Below are 26,328 nucleotides of genomic sequence, written 5' to 3' on the forward strand. Positions count from 1 at the left end.
CAAACATCCGTGTCTGTATGTCTCTCGTCTTCTTTTTCTTTTTTGGCAGCATTGGGCTGGAGCAACCAGTAGCGCGTAGTCTCTGCCAGGGCCTGCACACCACATTATTCATCAGCATGGCGTTCGTTGATATCGGGAGTTTGTTGGCGTTGGGAACGTGCGTCATGAGAATACATGCCTACCTGCATGCATGGCACCGGACGCTCCGTATATTACGATACACGATGCGAGAAGATATATACAAATAATAGCAACGAACGAACATTGGACGGATTCGGATTACACTGGAGCCGGTACGTGTGTGAGCCCAGTCGGCGGCGTCGGATAGACAGACGCATAGACGGGCGACGCCGCGTTCCGCCTGCCTGCCGTAGGGTAAGTCAAGTCAAGTGAGTATCTCGTGATGAAATGCATACCTCGCGATAAGCCATCTTCATTCAACCACATACTCTGTGTCATTCTCTTCTTTGTGATAATCAAAATTCTATACACCACTGCCCACCCAAAATGGCCCAGCCCAAGATCTACCCGTCCAATGACTCCTCGCCCGCCTCCGACTTTGGCCTCTCCCCCACCGAGTTCACGACGCTGCGCACCGCCTCCACCCAGGCCAAGGCGCTTGCCTACTGCCCCTACTCGCGCTTCCGCGTCGGCGCCGCCCTCCTGACCTCCACCGACGAAGTCATCGAGGGCGCCAACGTGGAGAATGCCTCGTACCCCGTCGGCACGTGCGCAGAGCGCGTCGCCCTCGGCAAGGCCGTCATCGAGGGACACACAGAGGGCTTCCGGGCCGTGGGCGTGAGTACCGACATCAGCCCGCCGGCGAGTCCGTGCGGCATGTGCCGGCAGTTGTGAGCCCTTTCCTCCGAGGGGAAGAAGAGGCGAGACAAAGAAATGTTCATCGTTTTGACTGACCGACTACCGGTATAGCATGAGGGAGTTTGTGCCTCTCAAGTGTCCGATATTCATGTTCGACAAGGATGGGAACTATGTCGTTCTCAAGCTGGAGCAGGTGAGTATCGTCCCACTTGGTCCCCTGCGGGGAGGAGAGGAGATCAACTGACATGAGCAGCTTCTACCCCTGTCCTTTGGTCCCGACCAGCTACCGCAGCCTGGTGAATTGGGAGCTCAGGGGGCTGGCCTGTGAGGAGGTTTGCTAATGGTTATCGAAGCATATGCTTGGAACAATGGAAGACGTATTATTGTAGCATTATCTATGATAAAATACCGGGACCAAAAATCCCCGGAATGAAGAAAGTTCCTCCTACCCCATTACTTACTTATTATTATATGCCAAGTTATGTACTCAGTTATACCAAAATCTGAGAAATGCGCGCTCGAGTTTGCTTGCTACCCACCGGTCACAGCAGCCCGTTGGTGTTGTTGATGTCAATGTCGATGAGGTTCGCGCCCGGGCTGGCCTGCTGGTTGTTGCCCGAGTTATTGCCCCCTACCACATTGTTGCCTGCGTTGCCCGAGTTGGCATTGCCATCGCCGCTGTTGGCGTTGTCTTTGGGCTCGTTGCCAGCGTCGGTGCTGTTGGCCATGGTCGGGGTCATCACGGCAGCAATCGACGACGTAGTCTCGGAAGCCATAGTCTTCGTGGTAGCAGGGTTGATCTCGGCGAGGGCGGTTGTCGTAGCCTCGGTCTCGTCACTGGCAGCCTTGGTGGGCTCGACAACATTACTGGAACTGACCGATTCTGGAATCGCGGGGGTACTGGCTGTGCTTCTCGTCACGGGCTCGCTCGTCTGGGCCTCGTCCTCGTCTTGCCAGCCCTCCTCGGTAGGCGAGCCACACTTCAAGTCGTACCACACGTCGTCTTGGCTTTCGTCGAGATCGTCGACGACGGCAGCGACAGGCATGCCGTACAGAGCGCAGCGGGGCGCACCAAGCTCATTGTGGTAGAAACGGTACGACTGGCAGCCCTCTGTGGCCTCCATCACGCTGTCGCAGAACTGGAAGCACCCTTCCTCCGTGACGGGAACGCCAGACTTCTCCTCGATGAACTCGGCGAGGAAATAGACGCCGGCAGGCTTACCGCGGATGCCGCAGTAGAGGACAGCCTCCTCGGGCGCGCCAGTGTCGTGGTCGTCGGCGCTGGCGGTGCGTGTGGGCTCGGGCAGAGGAGCCGGTGTCACGGACATCTTGGCGGTGCTCACGGGGCTCACCCAGGTGTCTATGCAGACGAGCGGGTAGCCTGTCGTACGCGGAGGCTCTGTCGTGGTCAGTTGCTCCGAGGTCACGGGCGTGGTAGTGGCTGACGTGAGCGAGAGTGTGATCACGGAAGACGACGGTGTGGCAGACGGGGAAAGCACAATCGTGCTCTCGGTCAGCGATGGTTCAGGGGTAGACTCGATGCTGGACGAGTTTGCGATAGTCGAGACAATTGAGGAGACAAAAGGAGTCGGCGTCGACGAGACCACAAACGTGGAGTTGGCAGATGTTGTCAGGTCCAGAATCGGGTTGGTGGGCGTTACGGCCGTGCGCTGGGTTGTCAGCTCTCCGCTTTCGCCGGGCGTTGAGGTCTCTGTCCCCGACTCGCAAGGAACAATCGTAGTAGCGGTGATGATGATAGTAGTGGCGGACATGTTCTTGTCGAGGGTGGTGGTGGTGAGAAGGACTGTCGTGGGCGTGTATCTGGTTGAGTCGACGACCACCTCGTCCGTCATTTGAGCCATATTTTCCTCCTCGCATTCGGTTGTGTACGTGGTCGACTCATCCACAATGACCGTCTTGTTGGCAACAGGGCCTGCCTCATGTGGTCTGAAGCTGGGCTCAGCAGTGACAGTCACGGTAACGTCGACCGTCGTGACGGAGATGACGACAGGGGGCAGAGGGCAGTCGATGGTAACGACCTCGTGACTGACTGACGAGATATCGTAAGGTACCGTGATCACCGCTGGTGTGGTGGCCGACTCTTTGGACCCCTCGGTGCTGGTCGTCGCATTGGTGGCATTCCACATGCGGTGGTGCAGCTCGTGCTCTTTGCGCTGCTCATTGTAGCGAAGGGCTTCGCGCTCAACGTGAGATTTGCTGGCGCCTTGCCGTTGCCACCACTGTCATTTGGTCAGTACATCTGCTCGAGAGGAACAGCGGCGGTCATACCTTGCTGAATCCTTTGGCCCCTGGTGCGGCATTAACTACTGAAGCAGCGAAGCTTGCAGCGAACAATGTTGTCGACAAGCGCATGATGAAAAGCTGAGGCGAGCAACGGAGAGAAGAAGAGATTCGAGAGGAGGATGGAGTAGACGGGTTGCAGCTGGAGAGAATGTGAGAGCTTGCTGGGAACCCTCAACCTGCCGACAAGCCTTCTCATATATACTATCCTCGAGGTCATTCATGTTGTGCTGGCGAAGTCTACCCTTGGGCAGTCGCGTCCAATATTTGCTCCTAGAAAGGGAACCCAAAGGGCATATATTAGTTGAGGGATATCGACCATATAAACCTGAGACACAGAGGCGCATTGGACTGCGTTGAAGGGCTGTGGTGCGCAGTGAGACATTGACATGAGGGCTCCCACTGTAAGCGCGCCCTCGACCGGGAAAAAGATACTTTGGCAGATACATGCGAAGATGAACAATTCATGACCATTGCGTAAAATTTCCCGTGTTCCATTGAGTGAGACCCGCAGATGATGGTTTCCGCTGTCGAATAAAGTACGATGCAAATGATTCTACTGTGCCTGCCCGCCTAGAGGCACAATACGTGGTGGATAGTAAAAGAAAGAGGGTATCAAAACAAGGATACATAACGCCACAATGCCTGGTATAAGAGATGCTGAGGCAAGTAGCCGTAAAAGAGGAAAAGCGATGGTAGAGAAATGAACCAAGGCTGCGAAAAACCTCCAAACTCCGTTCTGTGTGCATCGTTCAGTGTGGTGTGGTTTCAATCCTCCCAGATGGTCTCCAAGTCAATGTCGCCGCGACGCTCAGCGCCGCAGACGCTCCACCTCTTGCGCTTGTCCCGGGACCCAAATGTCATGGTGCGGCCTCTCGCTGGAACGTCAAGGGCACCGCGGCTCTTGCCATCCGCAGAGTCGCCGCCTTCCGCAGCTTCAGCGGCCGCCTTAAGCTGAGCCACACGCTCGGCTTCGAGTGCTGCTTCTTCGGCGTCTGGTGAGTCGGGTATTGTTTCGAGGCTGGAAATACTCGGGCTGCGCGATCTCGCCGATGTCGGGGTCGATGGGATCGAAGAGAGACTCCCTCCATAGCCGCTTGTAAGAGAATCATACGGGCGATGCGATGGAGACGATGACATGGACGAAGACGTAGATGTCGGTGGCAGTACTGAGTTCGCGCTAGTCTGCCCGAAGCTTCGCAGTGGTGAAACCGGTCTTCGGATTCGACTCCCAATGTTGGCTGACGACCCAAGGCTAGGAGAGCTACTCCTGTCTCTTTGCCCACGGCCCGAGTCCAGCACAGAGGTTCGAACGGGCGAAGACGGTGGGAAGGCTTCGTCGAGCGGCTTGCGGGGTGCCCTTGATCTGCTGGGAGACCCTACAGGGCTTTGCGGACGCTGCATCTGGGGTGACAGCAGGAATTGGCCGGAACTGCTTGTGATAATGCCCGGCATAGACTGTGTTCGCGACATGGGCGGCGCGAGACTAGCGACCGACCGTGATCGAGAGTGCGTGTGTACACCAGAGAGTGGCGATGTTGTTCGGGGTCGATAGGGAAGACCGGCCGCAGCTGACCAGCTCGAGTTGCTCGGCGAGGTAGGACTCGGGTCGGTGCTTCGACGGTAGTTCGGCGGCTTCTGGTGTAACTGCACGTGTGACGGAGTGTCGAGATCAAGTCGTGGAATGGTGCTCGGAGGGTTCAGCCGCAGCGAAGGCACAGGAGACGACCTAAACTCCTCCATGCGCTCCGTCTCAGGAACGGGCTCCATGTTGAATCGCTCCAGGCGACATGTGACTTGGGAAGGGGATTGAGGCTTTTCGCAAACGCACAGACGCAGGCGGCGTGAGAGTGGCACCTGATCTGACGAGTGGTGGTCGGGTGCTATCAGCGAAAGCCAAGTCTGAAGGATGGCGGGGTGTCCGCCGGGCGTTCGAAGATGTTGGTGTGATGGAGTCGGAGTGGTCCACTGAAGACCTGTTGGAACGTTTGGGGCTGTCAAGTGCCCGGCCCTCCAAGCGACCGAGATTTGCTTCCCGATTCGAGCGTCACCCGCAGTAGCAACCCCAAGTGTGACTGTGTGACTGTGACTGTGACGGTCAAAGAATCAATAACGCGAAGCCACCACCACTCGGTGATGAGATGTCGAATCAACTGCCCTAGGGCGTAGTGCGTCAAAATTGCGGCTCGCTGTGACCGTCGGTGGAAGTCCGAGTTAAACGGTTCTTGCCTGTAAAAAAACTGGTGTCTGAGCGGAGGCTGTTGATTGGGGAAGGATGACTGAAGCGCGCCCTAGGAGATTCGGACTGCCAGGATGCTTTGCGGCTGCCAGGTCTCAGTACAGCCGTGAGGTAAGTTAGGTCGGCAAAGCGGAGGAGAAAGGCGATGAGGGAGGACCTGGGGCGAGATTGTCCGAAGAGGATGGTTTCGAGGAACACGAGGCCGCAAGACGACGGGGAACGTGGTCCGTGAGGGCGACGACACAGGGAAGAAACGATACAAAGGTTGACGGAAAGTCCAAGTCTAGAACGACTCGCGACAAACCAGGACGAAATGATCAATAGAGCCGGGAAGCTGACTGGACTCGAATGAATCAGCAGACTGGACTCAGATAAACGCCAAGCTTCAGGCGACCAAGCGAACCTCTTAGCCCGCTGGCTGACCGACACTGCTCTAGTTGAATTCGCGTGCTTGGGTGCAAATTGAAGCCACACCAAGTCAGTAATTACGTAGTCACCTGTAAGTTTCAGTCTCGCCGGGAAGACTGGAAGAACTGGAATGTAGAAAGCTGAAGAGGGTGTCCCCAGATTTAGTCAGGCACTCTGTGCGCAAATCGATAGAGTGACAGCGGCCTGTAAGTGCGCCTTTCAGGGCACGTCCACGTCCAGGCGACGAATCGGGCGGGCGGGGGCGCTGCACTGCTGCAGACAGAGCAGAGTCCAGTCGGCACACTAGTGCGGGGTGACGGAGCGCCGGTCCTGACTCGGACACGTTTGTTCGACTCTCGCTCAGTATCCGTGACCAAACAACATTACTCAGGCGCAGACGTATGCATGCCAGTCGAGGCATTAATTATCGCAACATTCTGCGCAACGTCGTTTTGCCCGCGCTGCTTCAACCGTGCAAACCAGCGCAGGGATCCAACTTTGGGCCTCGTCACCAGAATGGCCACGCCACTCCTTCGGTGAGCATGGCCAAAGCCCAACTGCCCATTTGTCACTTGTGTGCTTACGTATATGTAAGCGATAGCATGGGGTTTCATCTTCCTGTTAGGGACACGCGCCCACTCGGTGTCCACTTCAGGCCTGACGGAGCTTTTGGGAGTCTGGGACCAGATCCGCTGAAGCGCCAGGCTAGCACTGGCGATGCCGCCGCTAGAACGCGTCAGGTGGCAGCGGCGTCGGGCCACGGCGCTACGAACGTACAAAGCACGATCGCAGCGGACCCTGCAGCAAGCATGAAAATCCATCTTCCGTCTGCCTACCCGACAACTTGCATCCAGTCTGCGCTGACTAGTACGCACGTACTGTAACAGCATCTCAGTAGACCTCAATTCGGATAACATGGCTGAGTGGCGAACATGAGCTCCGGAACCGGCCAGACTGATGATCTGATCTGCAATGGCTCAAACGGCGGATAGACGCGTCCTCGCATCCCCTTCAACCTGCAGCCAATCACTAATGCCTCACAAGACCCTGAAAATCCACCCCGCGCAATACATTGTCTCCATAAAGTGACAATCCCGACGATCTCTGACAATTAATTATCTTGCAGATGTACGTACATACGTAGTTGACCGTTGCTTTCCCTGCTCACTTGGCTGTGGCGAAAATGTCAAGACGGCGGGTGGCATATTTTAAGCACAGGCAACTGATGATCAACGACATGGACTTGAGCCATCAGCACAGTGCGTGAGCTTGAAGGTGCGATGGCTTGCAGCGGTCTATCCATCATAACCACCATCAACTTGGTTGTTCAGTATCTGCAGGCTCAAGACATCTGCTTCCTATCGGCTGCGTTCACGTGGTTGGTTAGTTGGTTGGTGGCGGCAAAAGGCCCAGCTTATTGGCGGTGGGAAAGTAAACAAACATTTGCCCCTTTTTTCTTCACGCGTTGGCCAGCCAAACAGCAGGTAATGAATGGACCAGTGGTAAGCTCAATGAAATTGGGCATGCGAACCCTGACTGAGGTTCAACAGTGCTACATCTCGCAGTTGTGAGCGTCAACGCTATAATTTTAGATGCTGGCTGCACTGCATCGCGCAAACATGCGGCGGTGTTGTCTAACTCGTTAGGACTAGGCCGCTCGACACTACAGTCCTCTTCACCATGACCAGCCACACATGACGTGTGTTGATTGTAGGTGCGAACTGCATCAACTGAGATGAGCAACGCGTTATGATATGTCGGTTCTATTGCTCTATCCCCACTTGTGTCGTAGCAAGCCTCCAGTGTTCATCCATCTGGTTTACGAGCGAACCCAAACCATGCATCATGACCAAGGCCCTCGCAGGGAACGAGCATATGAACTGCCTCGGCCACATGAATACACCATGCCCAGCCCGTTGACCCGTTCCTTTGTTGCATTCGCGTTTAGTTGCCCAGTTACTCGTAGCAGTCGTCCGATCCGATTTGCTGACGTACCTAGCGCCAAGACGCAGCAATCATGAACCCATAGAAATAAATCCCCAATGATGCCGCTGCATTTGCTGATGAGCAACTTCACTCACCAGTACACATAGCCTTCCCGTTCGGCATTGCCTTCGTGACTCGCCGTGCCTAGAGAGCTTCTGGAAGCACTCTCCGAATAAACATTACGTTGGCCGACACAATCCATCAGGGCAACCATGCCCAAAGCCGGACGACAGATGTCATCAAAGGCCCCTGCTGCCTCTAAACTCGCGACGGACCACGCAGGCGCCTCGCCAAACGCCAATGAAACGTTCTCCTCAAGACAGCACTCCAATATCGAGGAAGTGATAGATGCCTCGATCCACTCTGTTGGCGCTGCAGAGACATTTGAGACCTGTGCAAGAGCAGAGCTGCACCACTGACTCCGATCCTTGGAAGATATAGGCCGCAACGGTCGAGTGGTTTTAACCTTGAGAAGACTGCTGTTGTTTTTTCTGCTGTGATAACACTCCATGTGGACCACAGAAACGGACTCAACGCACCAGCTCAGCGCTCTCGGAAAGGTCATCGTCAACGCACCTCCCTTTTGCTGGCTGTCAATTGTTTAGCAATCCGAAACATAGCATGGAGCAGACCAACCTACAGTGTCTCCATTCCGTCGGCAATCTTCTGGGCACACCCGCTTTTGCCTATACTCAGTGGCTCTTGTCGAATCGCTCGAAGCTTCATATCCCACGCCGTCTGAGGACAGTGAACAGCGGTGGCAGCCAGCTCTTTTTGCATCGACAAAAAACGGATAAACTTCTTGTCCTCGCTTACATGAATTTGGAATGGATCTTCGCCATTGGTGGCACACCGAATGACATATGTCGTCGCAGTCTCGGGCTCCCTTCGCCACCGTGCTTCGCCGCGAGCCGTGGCATTCAGCAGCAAGCGAATGTCATCTCGACAAATGGTTAAAACATGCGAGAAATCATCCTTGTAGCCCATGGTCGGTTCGTTGAGATCCTGCTCCATTTGCTTTGCTGTCCATGTCGGGTTTGCCCTACCCTCCAAACTAAGGTCTTGTGATGCAACATTTGTCAACCACACTCGGCCAAATGTCAGCTCGAGGTGAACAAGACCCGGTACTTGATGCAAGAAGCCTAATAAAGCACTCGAGCGTGCCTTGAGAGCATCTAGATATCTAAGTGGGCTTTCTGTCGCGTCTTGACTAGTCGGCTTCTGTGTTGCTACAGCCTTTGAGCCTGTGTGGCAGTCTTGGTACTTGGTAGTGTCTGTGATCCACGAGTTTTCCTGGCGGTCGAGATCTGCCAGGCGCAATGACGCCCCGCTGGGAACCTTTTTGGAAGGAAGGCCCAAATCATCGACGGCAATAGTCTTCCGGTCGAGACACAGCAGTTTCAGGCTCTTGTACCCAAGATGAGCTGTTTGCCTTGCAGCAACTAAGTGCCTCTGGATTGGGTTCGATGGATGCTATGAAGTGTTAGCGATGAAATTAGGTTCGGCGAGGGTGCGTGCAGTTACTTGGCCCAGGAGGTCGAGTTTTCGGATAGCCAGCGTCACTGTGTCTTTCTCTCCACCTAGGTATAGGATAGTCTCAGGGACGTTCCATGTCACTTGGCAATTCCATTCGCTTCCCAGCGACTCCAGCGACTGTGGTACATAAGGGCGAAGCCAAGTCTCCCGACCATCTTCAAGTAATTGACTGACGGTTGTCCTTAATCTTTCCGCACCGTACCACACGACTTTGTGGCTATACTGGTGAAGACAATCTGGGTATAATGTTTCTCCGTAAAGAGCAGGGCAAGTTTGAGACTGATAGGCGCTCCATTCGAGAAAATGGGGGTCTGTCGTGGTCTCAGAGGCCGCTGGGCTCGTGCCGGTTGAAGAACTGTCAAGGTCGTCATCCAGGTCAGGGACAGCTTCTTGCTGAAGGGTTGCCACGAAGAAAGCCAGCTGGCTGCGGATGTTGTGGAGACCACGTTGGTAGATAAGTATCCTGAAGCAATTTGATGCTGGCTCGAACACAATATCTACCACGGTGTCCTAAGAAGATTATTAGATTCAAGGGAAAGCACTGCACTAATTGAGAGTATACCTCGAAGGTCTTTGTGTAATCTACTACTCTCTGTACACCAGAAGGCGACAGTGGCGGGTTCAGATACACAAACGTCTCTTGAAGGCTCGTACCCGGGTCGCTGGAGACAGGCATGATGCCTAAACGAACAGCTGATTCAAAGTAGACACTCAAAATGCGGAGTAGACGTGGAAAAGAGTATAATGAGCCCGAGAAGCTGAAGGGGAGAGGGGTGGAGAAAGGCGAGTATGTGGAATGGATCAAGCACTCCCAACAGTCAAGAGAGTTCGAGAGTCTGACCAGGGAGTTCCTGGTGGGAAAGCGATCTCACTGACGTTAAAATTGCTGATGTGGCCTAGGATTCTTCGCCGTGTTTGCGGGTGGATGAAGAGAGAGAAAGAGAGACAGAAAGGGGAGAGGGCCGAGAGAACGAGAAAGGGAAAGAACAAGGCAGGAGCAAGGAAACACATGGAATCAGCTTCTTAGTAACGGGGCTGGAGGTCGGTCAAATTTGTTGGCACGCATTCAAAGTCCAGACGAAAGATAGGACTGTACGGCGGAGGGACAACTCTGAGATCCAAGTCCAAGGATAATCACCAAGGTACTCTTCAGATGTGCCGGTGCATCGGAGCCTCCAAGTCAACCCTGCATTGGGGGAGCACTCAAGACAATCAAGACATCCAAAAGAAACACAAGAGGCTTTAGACCAAACCAAATATGAGCAATGGAAACACTGATAGCACATGTGTTGTTTTGTGTAACTGATGAGTGATCTATCAGACGGGCAAACGCCGAAGATAAAGCGAACGGAAAGGGGCATACTTCGTAATCTCCCAAAGACCAAAATGAGTTCGTTCATGCGCTATCATTATCGAAGTCCAAATGATGCTGAGCGCCGCTATGCGAGGCAGTCTTTGTGTTCCATAATTCTATTCATTACACTGAGCCATCACCACAAAAAGGGTATGGCAAAGAGGTCCATATCAAAATTGGGAGCCTTGCCGAACGCCGAGAGTATGTGCGTATATCCATGAGAAAAAGTGAAGACGATGTCAGTGACACCATGCGTGGAGAAGTTGAGAAGTGTGTAATCCTCGCCGAGCAGTATTGACGAAAGACAGATCGAGACAGATGTCGACATCAGGGTCCATCAGTTGAACGACCAAGGATGCCGAGCAGTGAAGGGGCGCTTTCGCCACTTATTGAGCACCCATGACATTCTTCTTGACGTTCAGAGCCCACCGCAGTTTATTCAGTGTCTCTCCCGCCTCATTCAATATCCTATGTTGCTCTGCTTCTGTTTCGCGCGCATTGGCCTTGATGCTCCTCAAGTCATCGTCTTGCGTCTTCTTGTACTCTTCAAACTTCCGTGCAATCTGCTCCTTCTCTCGCCGTAGTTCGTTGATGTTGCTGTCCTGCTGCTCGCAAAGGTCACGCAGAGTTTGGATTTTGGTGTCGTCGGCCTGCCGCTCCTTGACCAGACTGCTAATCTCAGCCCGGAGCTTGCTTACTGCGCGTTTGACTTCCTCGCCCTGGTCTCTCCAATGCGATGAAATGGCGTTGTAGCGTCCTTCCATGAGGGCGGCATGTGTCGTGGCCTCCTCAACCTGCGTCGTCGAGTCCTTCTGCACCTTCTCCAGCTCGTCCCGCCAGCCTCGCTCACGCGTTAGTGCAGCCTGTGTCTTGTTCTTCTCGAGCTCGACAGCTGCCTGTAAACTTTCCACTTGTCGTTCCTTGCGCGCTAACAAAGTCTTTGTGACATTGGCTTCCAGCAGTCGACTTTCATAATCCTGCACCATCCGATCCATTTTGTCCTCGAGAAGTTTCGCTGCTTGCTTGGACTCCTCCGCCCGTAGTCGCTCGATGTTGATATCGCGCTTCAGCGCATCGTTGTCACTAACAAGCTTGTTGATGACCCGGCCTGTCTTCCCTAACCCGGCCTTGCCAACAGTCGAGTCCCATTGAGCGTCACCTCCATCACCTCCCTCTGGCAACGTGGATGAGTCTCCTGCTCCTGGTGTCGGCGGATCGACCACCCTCACGTTGCCAGCGTGGCTGTTCCACCTCGAAGCCGGCTCGGGGGAACTCTCATGTTTTAACCTGACGCTCGGCGATGATCTGCCTATTTGTGTAGCGGCCATCGCCGACGCGTCTGTGCCGTGACTTTGAACACTACTTGATAGAACGTTTTCTTTGCTTTGGGGGCTGGAATCGAAATCGCGACTTTGAACGCTACGAATGGTCGATGACCGCGCAACGGACGCGGCTTTGGGAGCGGTTGTAACAGGGCTCTTCATGCTATTGACCGAGCCAGGGGAGGCACTAGAGAGCGGTCCCGGCGTGGTTTCATTCAAACCAGTATCGGCGGAGATGTGGGTTGCGCCTGCGTCGAGGGTTAATTAGCAATGATTCTTATTAATACAAAAAGGCGTGCGACTGCTTGGCCCAGGACAGTTGTAGCGAGGCAGCTGCACCAATCGGCCCAATCACTTCGATCGATCGTTCGTCCTACACTTACTTTGCGCTGCAGCGTCGTGATGTATGTCGAAAGCCCTTCTAAAGAGACGGTTATGGCGCATGTCGGGGCTGAGGGTATCGGAAGGAGTAGCGACTGGATCTCGTCCCAGAAAACGTGACGGAACGAATGACTGTGTCCAGGCAATTGGGCTACACAGAGACGGCTCAGGCCGGCCCTGGGATACTCGTGATACAAAGGTGTAGACACGTGTGTTCGGAGGCTTGGTGGTGTCGCGCACCTTGGCCTTGGGGAGCCGATAAAAGGCTTGGTACTTTTTCTTTTTTCGTGACGTCCAACTCGTGACGTGGTTTGTTTATCGCGATCAGGGCAGACAGACGGAGGTTTCCGAAGTTGGCGGATGAAGCTGTCACAAGGCACTGGTTTTTAGGGTTGCGTGACGAGCAAGAACGTTATTTTCCAAAAGATTGGTAAGAATGCCAGGTAGCAAAAAGAGCAAATGCAGGTCAACAACGCTTTTGTCCTGGGCCGCATGTATAATAAAACCTGCCGTTGCCGACCGACCCTTACGCAGATCCATGTACCTGGCACCGCATCCCGCCGCTCAATGGCCCAGCAACCGCCGACGCACCGCAGCGATGCTTGCCAGTAGGCTGACGACCAATTTGTAACCAGACGAGGCTATGTTTTACAGCGAAAGATGGCAATATTGTCAATTAAAGACATGAAGAGCTCATAGAGGCTATGCTGCTCGGGAACATTGGCCCAAGCACTGATATCGGTCGGCCACAGACAAGTGAAAGCCAAGTGAAACCCTGTTCCTGAGTATTAGGGGCTTAATTAAGACATGCCGCCTCCTAACGGCGCTCAAGCTACTATATCGGGACGCAGAGAACAGGATCTCTTGAGTTACCACGGCTGTCGATCGCCTCTTGGTGACTTGACCAGTGTTTCCTACTGGGTATCTAAGGCAGGCCAAGGAAACAAACCCGGATCCTTTTACGGTTCTGCGTATCCGTACGATTCAAACAAAGAAGTCATTTTCGCAGTGTAGTTTTAAGACCCCAGGATCTCCTGAAACGGTCTCAGATCCTGAATGGTCCAACAACGCCTCTCAATGCTCGTGGTAGTGCCTGGTACAAAATCTACAGCTAATACTAACACCTCCAATCTTGAACCGCGCGAGTCGGTGTCGAGGATGACGTGACTCATTCCGGGCTTTAAGTCGTAACAGCCGTCGTATTATCCGTTCCCTCGTTCGCTGCCTGGATGAAATCTGGTCTATATTTGGTCAAGTACTTCGTAGCGATCGGTCGCGCTTCCTCGTCTGGGTTTATGATTAGCTGAGTCAATCTACAGTAGCCTCGACGACTTACATTCTGTCCAGATGTCTTGCACGGTGTCCAACGCCAATTCTTTGATAGGTGGCCGCATCATGACCAGATACAACAGACTGGTCAAGGCCAACTGAACGATGCTAGGGTCCTTGCAGAGTGACTTGACCCGTGCTAGGATATTATCATTCAGTTCGGGCAGCTCGCTCAGGAAACGCGTAAGGACCTTGTCTTGCGGGTGGACAAATGGTAGAAACCCATCGATGAGCCGAAGTGCGCATTCTTCGTAGTGCATAGGCTGATCGCCACCCGCTTTGCTCTGCATCTTGTCGTTGTACCATTCCTCTGTGAGCCAGGACACTGAGATGTCGATGTGTTTTCGAAAGTCCTCCATGATGTAACTATATAAAACATCCCGGATGTTTTCGCTCAGTGATTGTGTGTGGCTTGGGTCGTCCTCGCCCTTGATCAAAGGGCGCTCTAGCCCCCCTGATGATCGCGTGGCAAGTCGCGTGACTATAGTCAACCACGACTCTCGGATTCCAGAACTGGCCGCAAGTCGAGCGAACCCTGCTTTGCCCTTCTTCGTCCCGGGTTCGTCCATTGTCTTGGTCATGTCCAGAACCCTAGTTACAATGTCGTTGCCCGAAGTGAGGGCCAGCTCTGGTGATAATTGAGGAGGCTGTGGAAGATGGAATGTCTTCAGGCCCAGTGCAGTCTCCACGGCAGCCTGCTCGTGCGAACCAACTGGAGCGCCATCGAGCTTGTTGAGGATCTGCTCAGTGTCCTCTGCCTGGAAGAAGTCGGGTTCGTAGTCATCGTCGTCGTCATCGACGCCTAGTGGCGCCGTGTTCGCGTTGATTTCTGGGGCCGGGGCGGTAGCCAATGCTTGTAGACGATCTCGCACAGCAGCGATCGATTTGTCCAGTAGCTGAGGGTCTATCCTGGCTAGCGTGCTCACGGCAAGCTTGGCTATTAATGGCGAAGGCACTTGTGAAATGTCGAAGGACCTGAGCCCGGCAGCATCTGTGAGGGCATAGACGTCTGCGAGACTGTGCGGCCCTGAGCCGAGCGGAGGAATTGTCACCTCGGCCGGTACCAACCGTTGTCTCTTCACACCTTGAGCCTCTTCAACCGAGGCCTCGAGCTGCCTCTTCTTACCCGTCCCATCGAATGCGTCGGCGACGGCCCGCATCATACGCTCAACATGCTGCTGTATACGTGGCACCATTGGGTTATGGGGGTCGCGCTTGCTGAGATGGATGAGGAGTATGCGAGTTGTCTTCTCCATTGACCTGACCATGACCTTCTGTTTCGATGTCATGGGGCCATCAGCTAGTCTCAAAGGATCAAAGCTCAAGAGGGCATTCAGTATGCGTGAGGAGGTGCCAGGGCGCGTGCGGATGAGGATGGATAAGCAGTTGATTGTCGCATCAACGACAAGGGCGTCACTTCACTACATTAGTATCGTATTCGCCATGCCTAGGCCGTATTCCTTACCTGCTTTCATGTAATACACCAAGCATACGGTCTAAAAGACCCATACCTTCTGCTTCGAGGCTCGGGGTGCTCAAGAGCTGATGATTAGAGGGCACTTTGTCAAGCGATACATCAAGCGTGCCGCCATACTGTTGTACACTGTTAGTAAAAAGTCGCGCCTGTTTCTGCAATTGTTGCCGTACCCGTGCTTCATGGCCAGCAGTGACGCTTTGCGCCAACACCACCCGTTGCGCGAACTTGATGCAGCAGATCTTGACACTGGCTCCGGAGGTGTCCCAAATCTGTAGTATACGTTGTTTGATTGCCATCATCCTATCCCACGTAGTTTTGTCGTAAGAGTTATTGATCCTGCATCGCTAGTTAGCACGAGGAACAATTCGTCCAAGCCCAGAATCACCTACGTCCACCGCATCGCCAGTGGGTAAATACTCGCGGCTGTCTGTATAACGCTCCTCAACACTTGAATATCTTCCTTTTCGTTGTTTAGTATCGATTCCAACCACTCCATGACATAGGGCTGCATTGTTTCCTTTTCGCCAGTAGGAAGGGCCGGAGTCGCGAAAGCCTCCGCCAGAAAGTCGGCGCCCCATCGTCGGAGTTCGAGCGCTGAGGTGCCTTTGATCACTGGTACTATTCCGCGAACCACATTGGGGTAGTGCTTAACATCGCTGAGGACCAACTTGCGCGCGTCGTTCAGCTGGTGAATTTGCTCGGGTATGGATAGCGCCGTAGCGGACATTGTGGGCGATAGTTTGCGTCGCAGGAGCTGGCGAACACACGTGCTGAGCTCTGAATCGATGAAGCAAGGTTCGTGTTTAGCTCGTGGTAGCTGTATGCCTCTTTCGGGGATATGTTGCGCTTCTCAGCGCACGCGACTGGGTGAGAGAAGTTTCCGTCGCCCGCGCATACTCTATGATAGTCGTCAGGTGTTGAGTGTCGTCGTTTCGATTCCTTGCCGCACTCGATTACTCGAAACTTCGTTAATTGCTGATGCTAAATGGTGAGCTGCAATAAAAGATTGCTCGGTCTGGGTCCTAGCTTTCAAGGATTGAGTTGCGATTGAAGACGCGCGCTACCCTTGCACATTTGGAGCAAATGGGTGACAGAAATATAACGACTGCACGCCAGCGTAAAAAGAGAGCGGGGCCACTGCGTGACTTCTGTCTGTCATTCTTAGTCAGCTTTGAAATCCGGCCTAAGAACTAAGTGTCATCCCATTCAGCATCAGACAACGGATTTCTGGCGCATCGTCAGCCCGCACTGAGCGAACAGCGAAATGGCAGTGTAAGTTTCTCTATGATTCAACTGGCGAACCCGTCGCTTACACAGTTCTCAGCCCTCAGTCCACGTACTACGACCGTAAATTCCGCCAAGGAGCCGCGCTCCAGCGCGCGAGAAGGCCATACATCGTCAAGAATGCCGTCGTTGGCCTGGGATTGTTGACTGTTGTCGGGGTAATTTGTATGTCTCGAGATCATTTGGCTACCTACGTACGGGCTAACATGTAACAGACGGATATACACTGAAGCAAGTCGGTCAAGACGACTTCGAGGACGTCAAGGTTCCCGACACACCCCGCGCACCTGCTGCTCCCAAATGAGACGACATTGATGAGATTAATTATACCATTGAGCCGGTCGGGTAGTCAGCGAGTAGTTCTACTCATGCTGATGTAGGAACTAAGCTTGCCCGCGGATGCTCCTAGCAGCCATCCGATGCACAACCCGTTGCAGATGTACACTGCATGGAAAGCAACCACCAGAGGGATGTATGAATAGAAAAAGAGAAATGTACAAATAGCGAATGCGGTGCCGGAACCATATGCATCGCTTACTGCCTCTTGTGTATGCCTTCCAAAAACCCAAGTGCGCCCAAAAGTCGTCCGTCAAGGCCTGTTCCATTCGCCTGCCAATATGCGGAATGCTCATTATAATGATGTCAAGTCAAACCATCCAGTTTTCGCCGGGTATCAAAAGTTTAGTATGCAGAAGAAACCACTGACCGCTACATACCATTCATCTGTGGCTAGTCATTGTTTGGACTACCCGGTCAAGCCGCCGCGGTTTTCGACTCTCGCGATGGTCCCGGCAGTGCTGTGCGTTTCATGGGGTTGGAGGTCTTCAGAGGTGTTCTGCTTGTTTCCTGTGTCTCCTGTGGTCGCGTTGAGTTTGCGAGCGATCGTTGTTGTGATACAGGCGCATCATGACCAGCGATGGCTGCGGTAGATAGCGAACCCGCGTTGAGCGTCTGCTGTTCGGCTTTGCCATCCGCTTGAATCGACTGCAATCGGTGTTGCTGTGGTTGTTGTTGCGGCGGCTGCTGCTGCTGCATTCTATGAGCGGAGTGATTGGGGTTGGCCCAAGGTGTCTCCTTTAAGAATTGCTCTCCAGCAGGACCTAAACGGTTGAACGACGGAGTCTGATAATCGTCGCGCGTAGCATATACAGTCCTCTGCCGCGAGCGTCGGGCCTGCTTTCACGATTAGCGGAGAACACGGACACTGCCAGGTCGAACATAGCTTACCTCCATTGCAGCAAAATCATCTTGGATTTCTGACACTGACGCGCCTCTGATGTCTGGCCTCGCAGGAAATCCCTCGTACTTGGCAATGCCAGCAAGCGTAGACACCTCGGTATTGTAGGCGACCGCATTCCTGAGGCGTTGTGTTGGATCTTTGGGGAAGATGACGCCGTAGTCCGGTAGGCTGTGAGCGTTGCGCCTAGCGAGTTGGACATCGTACCAATCCCTGTTCAGCGACTCTAGAGCTGACTCTCGCCTTTCCCGGACACTCTGGACGAATTGCCCCCAGACCTGGGAGCGAATTGCAACAAACTTTCTCTCGTTGGCTTTGATCCGGAACTCGTGCTCCTTTTCGATTTCTCTCAACTTCTGCTCCAGCCGGTCATCGAGGCACTTCTTCATATCGATAAAATCTTGATGTGTCGGGTCATCTGCCAGCAGAGACTGCTCTTCGTTCTCGAGTTTTTGGAGTCGTGTCTTGTAGATTCTGAATACTTGTCAACAGCTTGCCTTGTTGATCTCGACCATGGCTCGACGGACTTATCTCGGAAGACACCGAACATTTCTTCTATCTTCGACCAATCTCTGAAAGCTGCCGCCTTCCTCTCTGCTGCTGCCAAATCAGTACTCCGTTCGTGGCAGTTGTCGACATTGACTCACCCTCTTCTGCGTTTTTAGCAGCAATGTCGGCTTCTTCCTCTGCCTCGGCATCCATTGGCTCTTGTATTGCCTCTGCTTCAGCTTCCGTGTCCCGCTCTGCCTGCGGGGCGGTAGCGGCGCCGCCAGCATCGTCGTCGCTGTCTTTGCGCCGCGAGATGCTACGTGTAGTCTTCTTCCTTATCTTAGATTTTAGGTCGGCTGTGGTCTCCCCAAGATCAGTCTTCTCATGAGACGGAACCTCGTCCGCGACGGAAGGCGGACCACTGCGCTCATTGTCCACCTCAACTTCGCCCACAGCAGCTGTCTCTTCCGGTATATCCTCATCTTTGTCTTTGGCGGGGACGACAGAAGCGGCTCTTTTTCGAAGTGGTTGCTCTGGATCGGATCCATCGGTCGCCAACGATCGCTTCCTTTTTCGTTCTTGCGAGTCGTGCTGGTGTTCGTCATCGACGCTTGTATCCTTCGTCGTCGCAACTTTACTAGGCGAGGCCTCGGTCTCGCTCTTGTCGCCCCCACTATACGCGTCGTCCTCTGCGGAGGATTGGTCGTCAGCCGCTTCCTCGTCTTGGGCCAAAGCCTCGCGGCGCAGCTTGCTTGGTGTATGCTCAAAGACATGGTCTTCATTGAATTGGTCGACTACCACGTCTCGTGATCTCTGATGCTGTGGTGTGTCGTAGAGCCGCTCCGTCTCGGCCTCTGTGTCGTTGCCCTCAGACTGACCGACTGATTGAGCGTCTGAGAGCGCGCTCTCGTCTTCGGACGCCATTGCTGCGTCGGCCATTCCCCCCGAGAGGGAATCGGCGTCTTCGCTATCCTCATCGCCAGCTGCCATTGGCGTGTCCATGTCCTCATCGTTTGCGACGTCGCTCAAAGGGCTCGAAATGTTACTATCCTCAGGCTCCACTCCATCCCCTCTAGGAGGGGACAGGACGGGCGGCGCTGAGACAGGCGTCGCCATTACAAGATGTTTGTACTAGCTCTCTTCTTTTGTATGATCGGCCGAGGGGAGACAAAGAAGCGGCGTAGAGTTGTGAGTTCACTCTGACCGAGCTGGAGAGCCACCGCGCTCGGGCCTGCGCGAGCTTCGTTCGCGACAACGTTCTTAGTCGTTGGTGAGCGAAAGACAGCGAGGCCTGGCGACCAAATGTTGTAAAGATCGTTTGCTGCAATATAGACGTTTCGCTGCTTCTTGTCTGTATGGTGAAAGATGCGGTGGGGGAGGTGGAATGGAGGTAGGCAGGTGATGTGACCGAGGAACTGACTGACTGGCTTGGGGAACGGACTTGGAGGCACGGAACACGACCTTTGCCTTGCCAGAGGAGACCGATTTGCGCATTCTGCCGCCCACACCCGCCGCTGACCTCAGTGGGGACGGGATTTGGCGCTGTGACCGTTCTCAGCCAATAGGACGGAGCTTATCTTCTTATCGATAAGTTCCACCTAAATTTGTCTTTTCTCGATGCAAACTTGGATACCGAGCAAGTACGCACAGCCGCGCGATACGGGTGAACGAACTTCAGCACTGCTTCTCATTGCGCTACGCAATTCGCACAATGGGTAAAAGGTAATTCAACCCTGCCATCAAGTTTTTGAGCAATTCTAATCAATTGCGCCCCAGAACAGGAAAGCTTGGAGCTTCCTCCAAGGCGATCGACCCCACACTCGACGCTCTTTTCGCAAGCAGCGTAAGCTACCAGAGGGAGGAAATACGAGACAATAGCTAACAGAAGTACAGGCTGGTCCGGTACAGGATCCGTCGAAAACCCGTCAGCCGAGGACAGAAGAGAAATTTGCCCATATCGAGAAGACCACTGGAGCCGCGCGAGGCAAGGACCAGGACCAGGATGAGGAGAAGGATGAGGGGATGCTCGACGATGAAGACTTATCTGAGGCCAGCGGCGAGCTAGAGTACGACGAGGGTGAAGAGGATGAGGAGGAGGAGGATGACGAAGAAAGCACGGAAGATGCAGACGAGGCAGCGATGTCAGATTCCGAGCAGGACGCTGAACAGCCTGCATCGAGCTCAGCCGATGCTGCTCAAGCCCCTTCCAAAGAGCGCAAACGGAAGCGGAAGGACGAGCACGACGACCTAGAGGACAAGTACCTGACGAAACTCACGAAAGACGACCAGCCCGCCGAGAAACGCCACAAGGTCGTTGACAAGTCCGACGATGGGGAGGACAATATCCCCCAGCACGAGTCCTTGGCCAAGGATACTAAATCATTTGAGCTTGAGAAGGCCGATCGTACGGTCTTTCTCGCCAATGTTGCCTCTGCTGTCATCAACTCGAAAGCGGACAAGAAGACACTACTTGCCCATTTGGCTTCGGTTCTTGATGCCGATGCTGGCGAGAAGGTCGAGTCGATTCGATTCCGCTCGACGGCCTTCTCCGCCGGATCCATGCCTAAACGAGCTGCCTTTATTACAAAGCAACTGATGGAGGCCACTACGAAATCTACCAATGCGTATGCTGTGTTTTCAAGTGTCGCCGCGGCCAACAAGGCGATCAAGCAGCTGAACGGGTCGGAAGTACTGGGCAGGCACATCCGTGTGGATAGCGTATCGCATCCTACGCCTACTGCGCACCGACGCTGCGTGTTCGTGGGCAATCTGGGCTTCATGGATGACGAGTCGGTCCTCAACACAACTGAAGACGGTGAAACGGTCAAGAAGAAGCGCAACAAGGTGCCTGCGGATGTCGAAGAAGGCCTTTGGCGGACATTCAGCAAATCTGGCAGAGTCGAGAATGTCCGTGTCGTGCGCGATCCCAAGACCCGTGTAGGTAAGGGATTCGCTTACGTCCAGTTTTACGTACGTATTGTTCACCATTCCTTGTGCGCAAATGCCCCAACTAACACTCCTCTTCAGGATGGCAACAGCGTGGAGTCGGCCCTTTTGCTCGACGGCAAGAAGTTTCCTCCCATGCTTCCTCGTTTGTTGCGAGTCACCAGAGCCAAGGACCCTCGCAAGACGGCGCTCGCCCAGGAACGTGAGCGCGAGAAGTTCAGCAATATTCGGTCCGCTGGTAAGGATACCAAGTATAAGAAGAAGCTCACGCCAGAGGAGCTTTCGCAGGCTGGTCGCGCTGGCAAACTGCTCGGTCGTTCCGGTGCCGCGCAGGAGATGAGGCGGATATCTGGCAAAGACCGTGCCACATCGCGCCCTCAGGTCGACGCCACAGACGGCATGAAGACCCCGGAACAGATCGTCCTCGAAGGAACCAGGGCTTCGGTCAAGTTTGGCAAACCAAAGGACTTAAGGTTTGGAAAGAAGAAGAAGGCGAAGAATAACAAGCCCGCGGGCCGAGGCACGCGAAGGGCTGCTGAGTGGAGGAGCAAGAAGAAGGACTGAGTCTGTACTTAGTTCTGGTGCATAAGTGTACATATTGGGTCTCGCAAGCCTAAAGACATCACCCAAGTATTGCCTGAACTAGACTAAAATGTATTCATCATCATTTTAAGGTAGTCAACAGCACTGCAAAGGTCATCGTATAAATGGTCGCTTGCAAAAGTATGTTCGAATTATCAAATGGATATCAACATTGATCTGAAGCTGCTTGCTTGAAGAAAAGAAACACAAGAGGATAAGTAGTAAGATGACAGTCCGATCTATTCCACTGGGCGCCAAAGACTCTCCTACTCAAATCAGATTTTCGTTCAGAGGGTTAACGACAAATGGAATCTACCATGCCATATCCGCCCGCAACGCTGAAGATTCCAAGCAGCCTACCCTTGCCAACTCTGTCAAACAGCTCTGGGCTCCGAGACAGGTATTGGGCGGTGTCGGGATTACTTCTGGGTGCGCGCTTAATACTCAGTATCCTCCTCGGCCTCGAGACTGTCGGCAGCGACCTCCTCGTAATCCTTCTCGAGCGCAGCCAGGTCCTCGCGGGCTTCAGTGAACTCACCCTCCTCCATACCCTCACCAACATACCAGTGCACGAAGGCGCGCTTGCTGTGCATGAGGTCAAACTTGCGGTCCAGACGTGACCATGCCTCGGCAATGGCGGTGGTGTTGGACAACATGGAGACGGAGCGGTCGACAGAGGCCAGGCCGCCATCCTCAGGAGGAGCGGGCACGGCCATGGGCTTCTGGTAGTTGATGCCGAGCTTGAAGCCAGTTGGGCACCACTCGACTAGGTTGAAGGAGGCCTTGGCCTTGAGTGCAGCAATAGCGGAGTTGCAGTCGCGGGTGACGACATCACCGCGGTACAGCAGAGCGACAGCCATGTACTTGCCGTTGCGGGGATCGCAGACGACCATCTGGTTGTTGGGCTCGAAGCCTGGGAGGTGTCAGCCTGGCTCGCGGTCAAGTAGTTGTGTCAGTACTTACACTGAAAGGTGAGGTCGGAGACCTTGAAGCTTTCGTGCTCCTTCTTGGCAGAGGAAACCACAGGGGCGTAGGAGATGAGGGGGTAGTGGATACGGGGGTAGGGGACCAAGTTGGTCTGGAACTCGTTCAGGTCGACGTTGAGGGCACCGTCAAAGCGCAGGGACGAGGTGATGGAGGAAACGACCTGGGCGATCAGGCGGTTAAGGTGGTCGTATGAAGGGCGGGGGATGTCGAGGTTTCGGCGGCAGATGTCGTAGACAGCCTCGTTATCAACGAGAAATGTGCAGTCGGAGTTCTCGATGGTGCTGTGCGTCGAGAGAACAGCGTTGTAAGGCTCAACAATGGCGGTCGAGACGCGGGGGGAAGGGTAGACGGAGAACTCGAGCTTGGTCTTCTTGCCGTACTCGGTGGACAGACGCTCCAGGAGGAGGGCACCGAAACCAGAACCAGTACCACCACCGAAAGACTGAAAGATCAAGAAACCCTGGAGGGAGCTGCAGTTGTCTGTGGATACATTAGTGACTCTGGTCATCCTTGGTACCAACACGCGCTACTGACCGGCGATGCGGCGGATGCGGTCGACAACGCTGTCAACCATCTCCTTGCCAATGGTGTAGTGACCACGAGCGTAATTGTTGGCAGCATCCTCCTTGCCGCTCATCAACATATCGGGGTGGAAGAGCTGGCGGTAGTCGCCCGTGCGGATCTCGTCGATAGGCGAAGGGTCCAAGTCGACGAAGAGAGCGCGGGGCACATGCTTTCCGTTGTTCGTCTCTGTGAAGAAGGTCTCGAAGGAACCCGGGTCGCCGACATCCTGGAGGTTGGGGTCGGGACGACCATCAGCGCCAAGGCCATGCTCGAGGAGGTAGCTGTCAACAGCTGGTTAGCGCTTGGTTGTTGGTCCGGGGGATGCGAAATTGAGATCAGACGTACAGCTCCCAAGCAGAGTTACCCAGCTGGGTACCGGCCTGGCCGACGTGGAGGTGAAGAATCTGCGAACAAAAGCATTAGTCCTGAGTTTTCCTTCTATATTCCATTCCGGATGTCTTTCAGGGGCGAGTGGCGCCAAGAGAACACAGGAGCAAGCCCGAGTCTCGAGACTCGGAGAGAGGCAGGTCGCGAACATACCTCGCCCTTCATGATGGTTTATTTTACCACGAGACCTTTTCGAGGAGAAGCCGAGAGGATATGGCGAGCGACAACGGAGGTCGGAGGTTCAGGAGAGGAAGGGAGAGGAGAAGTGATTGAGGTGGACGTGAATTCTGTTGTGGGCTCACTTGGCGGGGTTGGATGGAGCTAGCGGTGAGCGGTGAGAGTAGTGGTACACTCTTTGTCTAGTATATTGTACTATAGACCCGGTTCCTCTACATCTGCCGACGAACCCCTGACGATGGAGACCCCAAGGGGCCACCAAATGGCTTGCAGTGCTTCAAGCTGTTGGCCCCAGTCTATCTGTCGCGGTCTACCAGCCAAGCGTCCAGTCTTTGATAGCGCAACAACATCGAAACACCTACAATGCTATGTAAGAAGGCTGCGAGACTCGCGTGGGATATCATTGAGCTATCAACGCAGCAGGAACCTCATGATGGCGACTTCCAATTCTTCTGGCTTTGTTGGAGAAGAAAGCTCACACTGCCTGCCTCGTCTTACCCCTGAGCTGGCGGCATCGACTTAGCGCGACTACTAGCAAGCCCCACCATGTTGAAGTTCATGGTGATAACTTCGCCGCATTTAATGTCGTTCCTCGTCAAAGGCAAATTGCAAGGCCAGCTTTGAATCATTACTATATTCAGTCAAATATATATGGGACCTCACGATGCATCGATCCATTTGCAGCCTGCCTCCCCCACAGAGCTGGCCAATACACGATCCAGGTACAAGTCGGGGTAACGGACGCTACCGAAACTAAATCCAAACGACATCAGACCTCAGGCTCATCACCATCAGCGCGGAGATTGTCCGTGAAATACATACATCCTTCTTCTTCGAACTTGCGGTGCTACTGGTCGTTAGTGCAGGCTAGTACCTATAGGCTACTGAAGGTACATACATACCAGACAATGCCCTATACTACTGTCAATCCCAGTTGCGGCAATGCTACTTGAAGCCGACACTGGTGGGCTGCATTTACACAGGAGTTGGCCGATCCTGGCAGGATTATTTAGCTCTAATCATGCGAATAAGCGGAAGCTGAGGGTACGAAGAGAAATCTCCAAGGCGTGCCGCTTGGGGAAGTTTCAAGTATTCGTCTACCCAAAGCTCTGAACATTGTAGTTGCTACTTGCTAGACAGTTCAAGTAGCAGGGATTGTTTTAATTTCATGGGATCACCATAGGTGGTGTCCGAGTATGGTATCTTGGACCGTAGAGCTTCAGCACACAGAACTCAAGACCGACTTGAAACAATGCCGGCAATGTTTCCGCCAATCTACATTCACGGCCAGTCACGGAAAAACCACGTATAAAGAGGAAATTGGAATGGTGCGCTCACAAGTTTTGCCGCTAGAATGCTTCGATCTCGGCATCTCTTACATAGAACAGCCACCATGGTTTATAATAGCGCGAGCCATACTGCTGTCGCTAGCCGCCACCTCTTCAGCACTCCAGTACGTTGGTGTAGACTGGTCATCCGTCCTAGTGGAAGAGGCTGCTGGTATATCCTACGCCTCTTCGTCCGGCGCCTCTCAGCCACTCGAGGATATCCTTGCCGACGCTAGAGTCAACACGGTCCGCCAGCGCGTCTGGGTGAACCCTTCCAACGGCGAATACAACCTCGTCTATAACCTTGAAATCGCCAAGCGCGCTCAAACTGCTGAATTCGACATCTATGTGGATGTGCACCTGAGTGACACCTGGGCCGACCCGGCTCACCAGGCGATCCCCTCAGGCTGGAGTAGCGACATCACCACTCTGTCGTGGCAGCTGTACAACTATACTCTTGAGGTATCAAACACTTTTGCAGCTGCCGGTATCAACCCAGCCATCATATCCGTCGGTAATGAGATCAGGGGTGGCCTATTGTGGCCTGTTGGCCACTATAACAACCCATACAACATCGCCCGACTCCTGCATTCGGGATGCTCTGGCGTCAGAGACTCAAACATCAGCCCGCCGCCAAAAATCATGCTTCACCTCGACAATGGCTGGGACTGGGGCGTCCAAGAATGGTTCTACAGCACTGTTCTCGGCCAGGGCCCGCTGCTGTCGAGTGACTTTGACCAGATGGACGTCTCATTCTACCCCTTTTATGGCCAGTACGCGACTCTGAGCAACCTGGGGTCGACGTTGGGGAACATGGCCAGCACATTTGGCAAGGAGCTTCTGGTCGTGGAAACAAACTGGCCAACTTCTTGCCCTTCCCCGCAATATCCATCCCCAAGCGATGTGTCCAGCATCCCATTCACACCGGAAAGACAGAGCGAGTATGTGAAGAAGGTAGCTGACGTTGTGGCTGGCGTCAACGGCGGTGCTGGGTTGTTCTACTGGGAGCCAGCTTGGGTGGACAACCAAGCCTTAGGTTCTTCCTGCAATTCCAACACCATGTTTGCGTGGCCGGGCAAGGCACTGTCGAGCCTCAATGTGTTCTCGCGCATTTAGAAGATGCCCGCCGGCGGGGAGGTTGAAACATTCATGAATTCATCACATGACCCCTAGACTAGAGCCACATTGCTCTCTC

General features: G+C 53.9%; 9 protein-coding genes across 9 annotated transcripts; 3 read left to right on the forward strand and 6 right to left on the reverse strand.

The window, feature by feature from the left end:
- Positions 1–507: 507 nt before the first annotated feature.
- Positions 508–1,147, forward strand: J7T54_001591 (uncharacterized protein; the record flags this gene model as incomplete). The annotated part of the gene is made up of 3 exons (XM_051503603.1): positions 508–851; positions 931–1,012; positions 1,073–1,147. The coding sequence occupies 3 exons, from the start codon at positions 508–510 to the stop codon at positions 1,145–1,147; spliced, it is 501 nt and encodes a 166-aa protein (XP_051364571.1).
- A 214-nt stretch (positions 1,148–1,361) lies between these two features.
- Positions 1,362–3,192, reverse strand: J7T54_001592 (uncharacterized protein; the record flags this gene model as incomplete). The annotated part of the gene is made up of 2 exons (XM_051503604.1): positions 1,362–3,059; positions 3,109–3,192. The coding sequence occupies 2 exons, from the start codon at positions 3,190–3,192 to the stop codon at positions 1,362–1,364; spliced, it is 1,782 nt and encodes a 593-aa protein (XP_051364572.1).
- A 696-nt stretch (positions 3,193–3,888) lies between these two features.
- On the reverse strand, positions 3,889–4,890 carry J7T54_001593 (uncharacterized protein; the record flags this gene model as incomplete). Its single annotated transcript, XM_051503605.1, has 2 exons — positions 3,889–4,141; positions 4,697–4,890. 2 exons carry the CDS (start codon positions 4,888–4,890, stop codon positions 3,889–3,891), a joined length of 447 nt encoding a protein of 148 aa, XP_051364573.1.
- Positions 4,891–11,029: 6,139 nt separating this feature from the next.
- Positions 11,030–11,971, reverse strand: J7T54_001594 (uncharacterized protein; the record flags this gene model as incomplete). The annotated part of the gene is made up of 1 exon (XM_051503606.1): positions 11,030–11,971. The coding sequence occupies one exon, from the start codon at positions 11,969–11,971 to the stop codon at positions 11,030–11,032; it is 942 nt and encodes a 313-aa protein (XP_051364574.1).
- Positions 11,972–13,526: 1,555 nt separating this feature from the next.
- On the reverse strand, positions 13,527–15,879 carry J7T54_001595 (mRNA cleavage and polyadenylation specificity factor complex subunit-like protein; the record flags this gene model as incomplete). The annotated part of the gene is made up of 5 exons (XM_051503607.1): positions 13,527–13,633; positions 13,683–14,975; positions 15,187–15,268; positions 15,323–15,488; positions 15,542–15,879. The coding sequence occupies 5 exons, from the start codon at positions 15,877–15,879 to the stop codon at positions 13,527–13,529; spliced, it is 1,986 nt and encodes a 661-aa protein (XP_051364575.1).
- Positions 15,880–17,189: 1,310 nt separating this feature from the next.
- Positions 17,190–19,278, reverse strand: J7T54_001596 (Transcriptional regulatory protein-like protein; the record flags this gene model as incomplete). Its single annotated transcript, XM_051503609.1, has 4 exons — positions 17,190–17,609; positions 17,664–18,147; positions 18,201–18,270; positions 18,321–19,278. 4 exons carry the CDS (start codon positions 19,276–19,278, stop codon positions 17,190–17,192), a joined length of 1,932 nt encoding a protein of 643 aa, XP_051364576.1.
- Positions 19,279–19,873: 595 nt separating this feature from the next.
- Positions 19,874–21,672, forward strand: J7T54_001597 (Nucleolar protein-like protein; the record flags this gene model as incomplete). Its single annotated transcript, XM_051503610.1, has 4 exons — positions 19,874–19,877; positions 19,944–20,005; positions 20,056–21,099; positions 21,190–21,672. 4 exons carry the CDS (start codon positions 19,874–19,876, stop codon positions 21,670–21,672), a joined length of 1,593 nt encoding a protein of 530 aa, XP_051364577.1.
- Positions 21,673–22,127: 455 nt separating this feature from the next.
- J7T54_001598 (Tubulin alpha chain-like protein) lies at positions 22,128–23,793 on the reverse strand (the record flags this gene model as incomplete). Its single annotated transcript, XM_051503611.1, has 5 exons — positions 22,128–22,603; positions 22,654–23,157; positions 23,212–23,522; positions 23,587–23,645; positions 23,782–23,793. 5 exons carry the CDS (start codon positions 23,791–23,793, stop codon positions 22,128–22,130), a joined length of 1,362 nt encoding a protein of 453 aa, XP_051364578.1.
- A 1,337-nt stretch (positions 23,794–25,130) lies between these two features.
- J7T54_001599 (Arabinogalactan endo-beta-galactanase-like protein) lies at positions 25,131–26,249 on the forward strand (the record flags this gene model as incomplete). Its single annotated transcript, XM_051503612.1, has 1 exon — positions 25,131–26,249. The coding sequence occupies one exon, from the start codon at positions 25,131–25,133 to the stop codon at positions 26,247–26,249; it is 1,119 nt and encodes a 372-aa protein (XP_051364579.1).
- Between the last annotated feature and the right edge of the window lie 79 nt (positions 26,250–26,328).

This window comes from Emericellopsis cladophorae (assembly GCF_022114955.1).
Source record: "Emericellopsis cladophorae strain MUM 19.33 chromosome Unknown NODE_6_length_900724_cov_123_231613, whole genome shotgun sequence".
In the NCBI taxonomy this organism is placed as follows: domain Eukaryota; kingdom Fungi; phylum Ascomycota; class Sordariomycetes; order Hypocreales; family Bionectriaceae; genus Emericellopsis; species Emericellopsis cladophorae.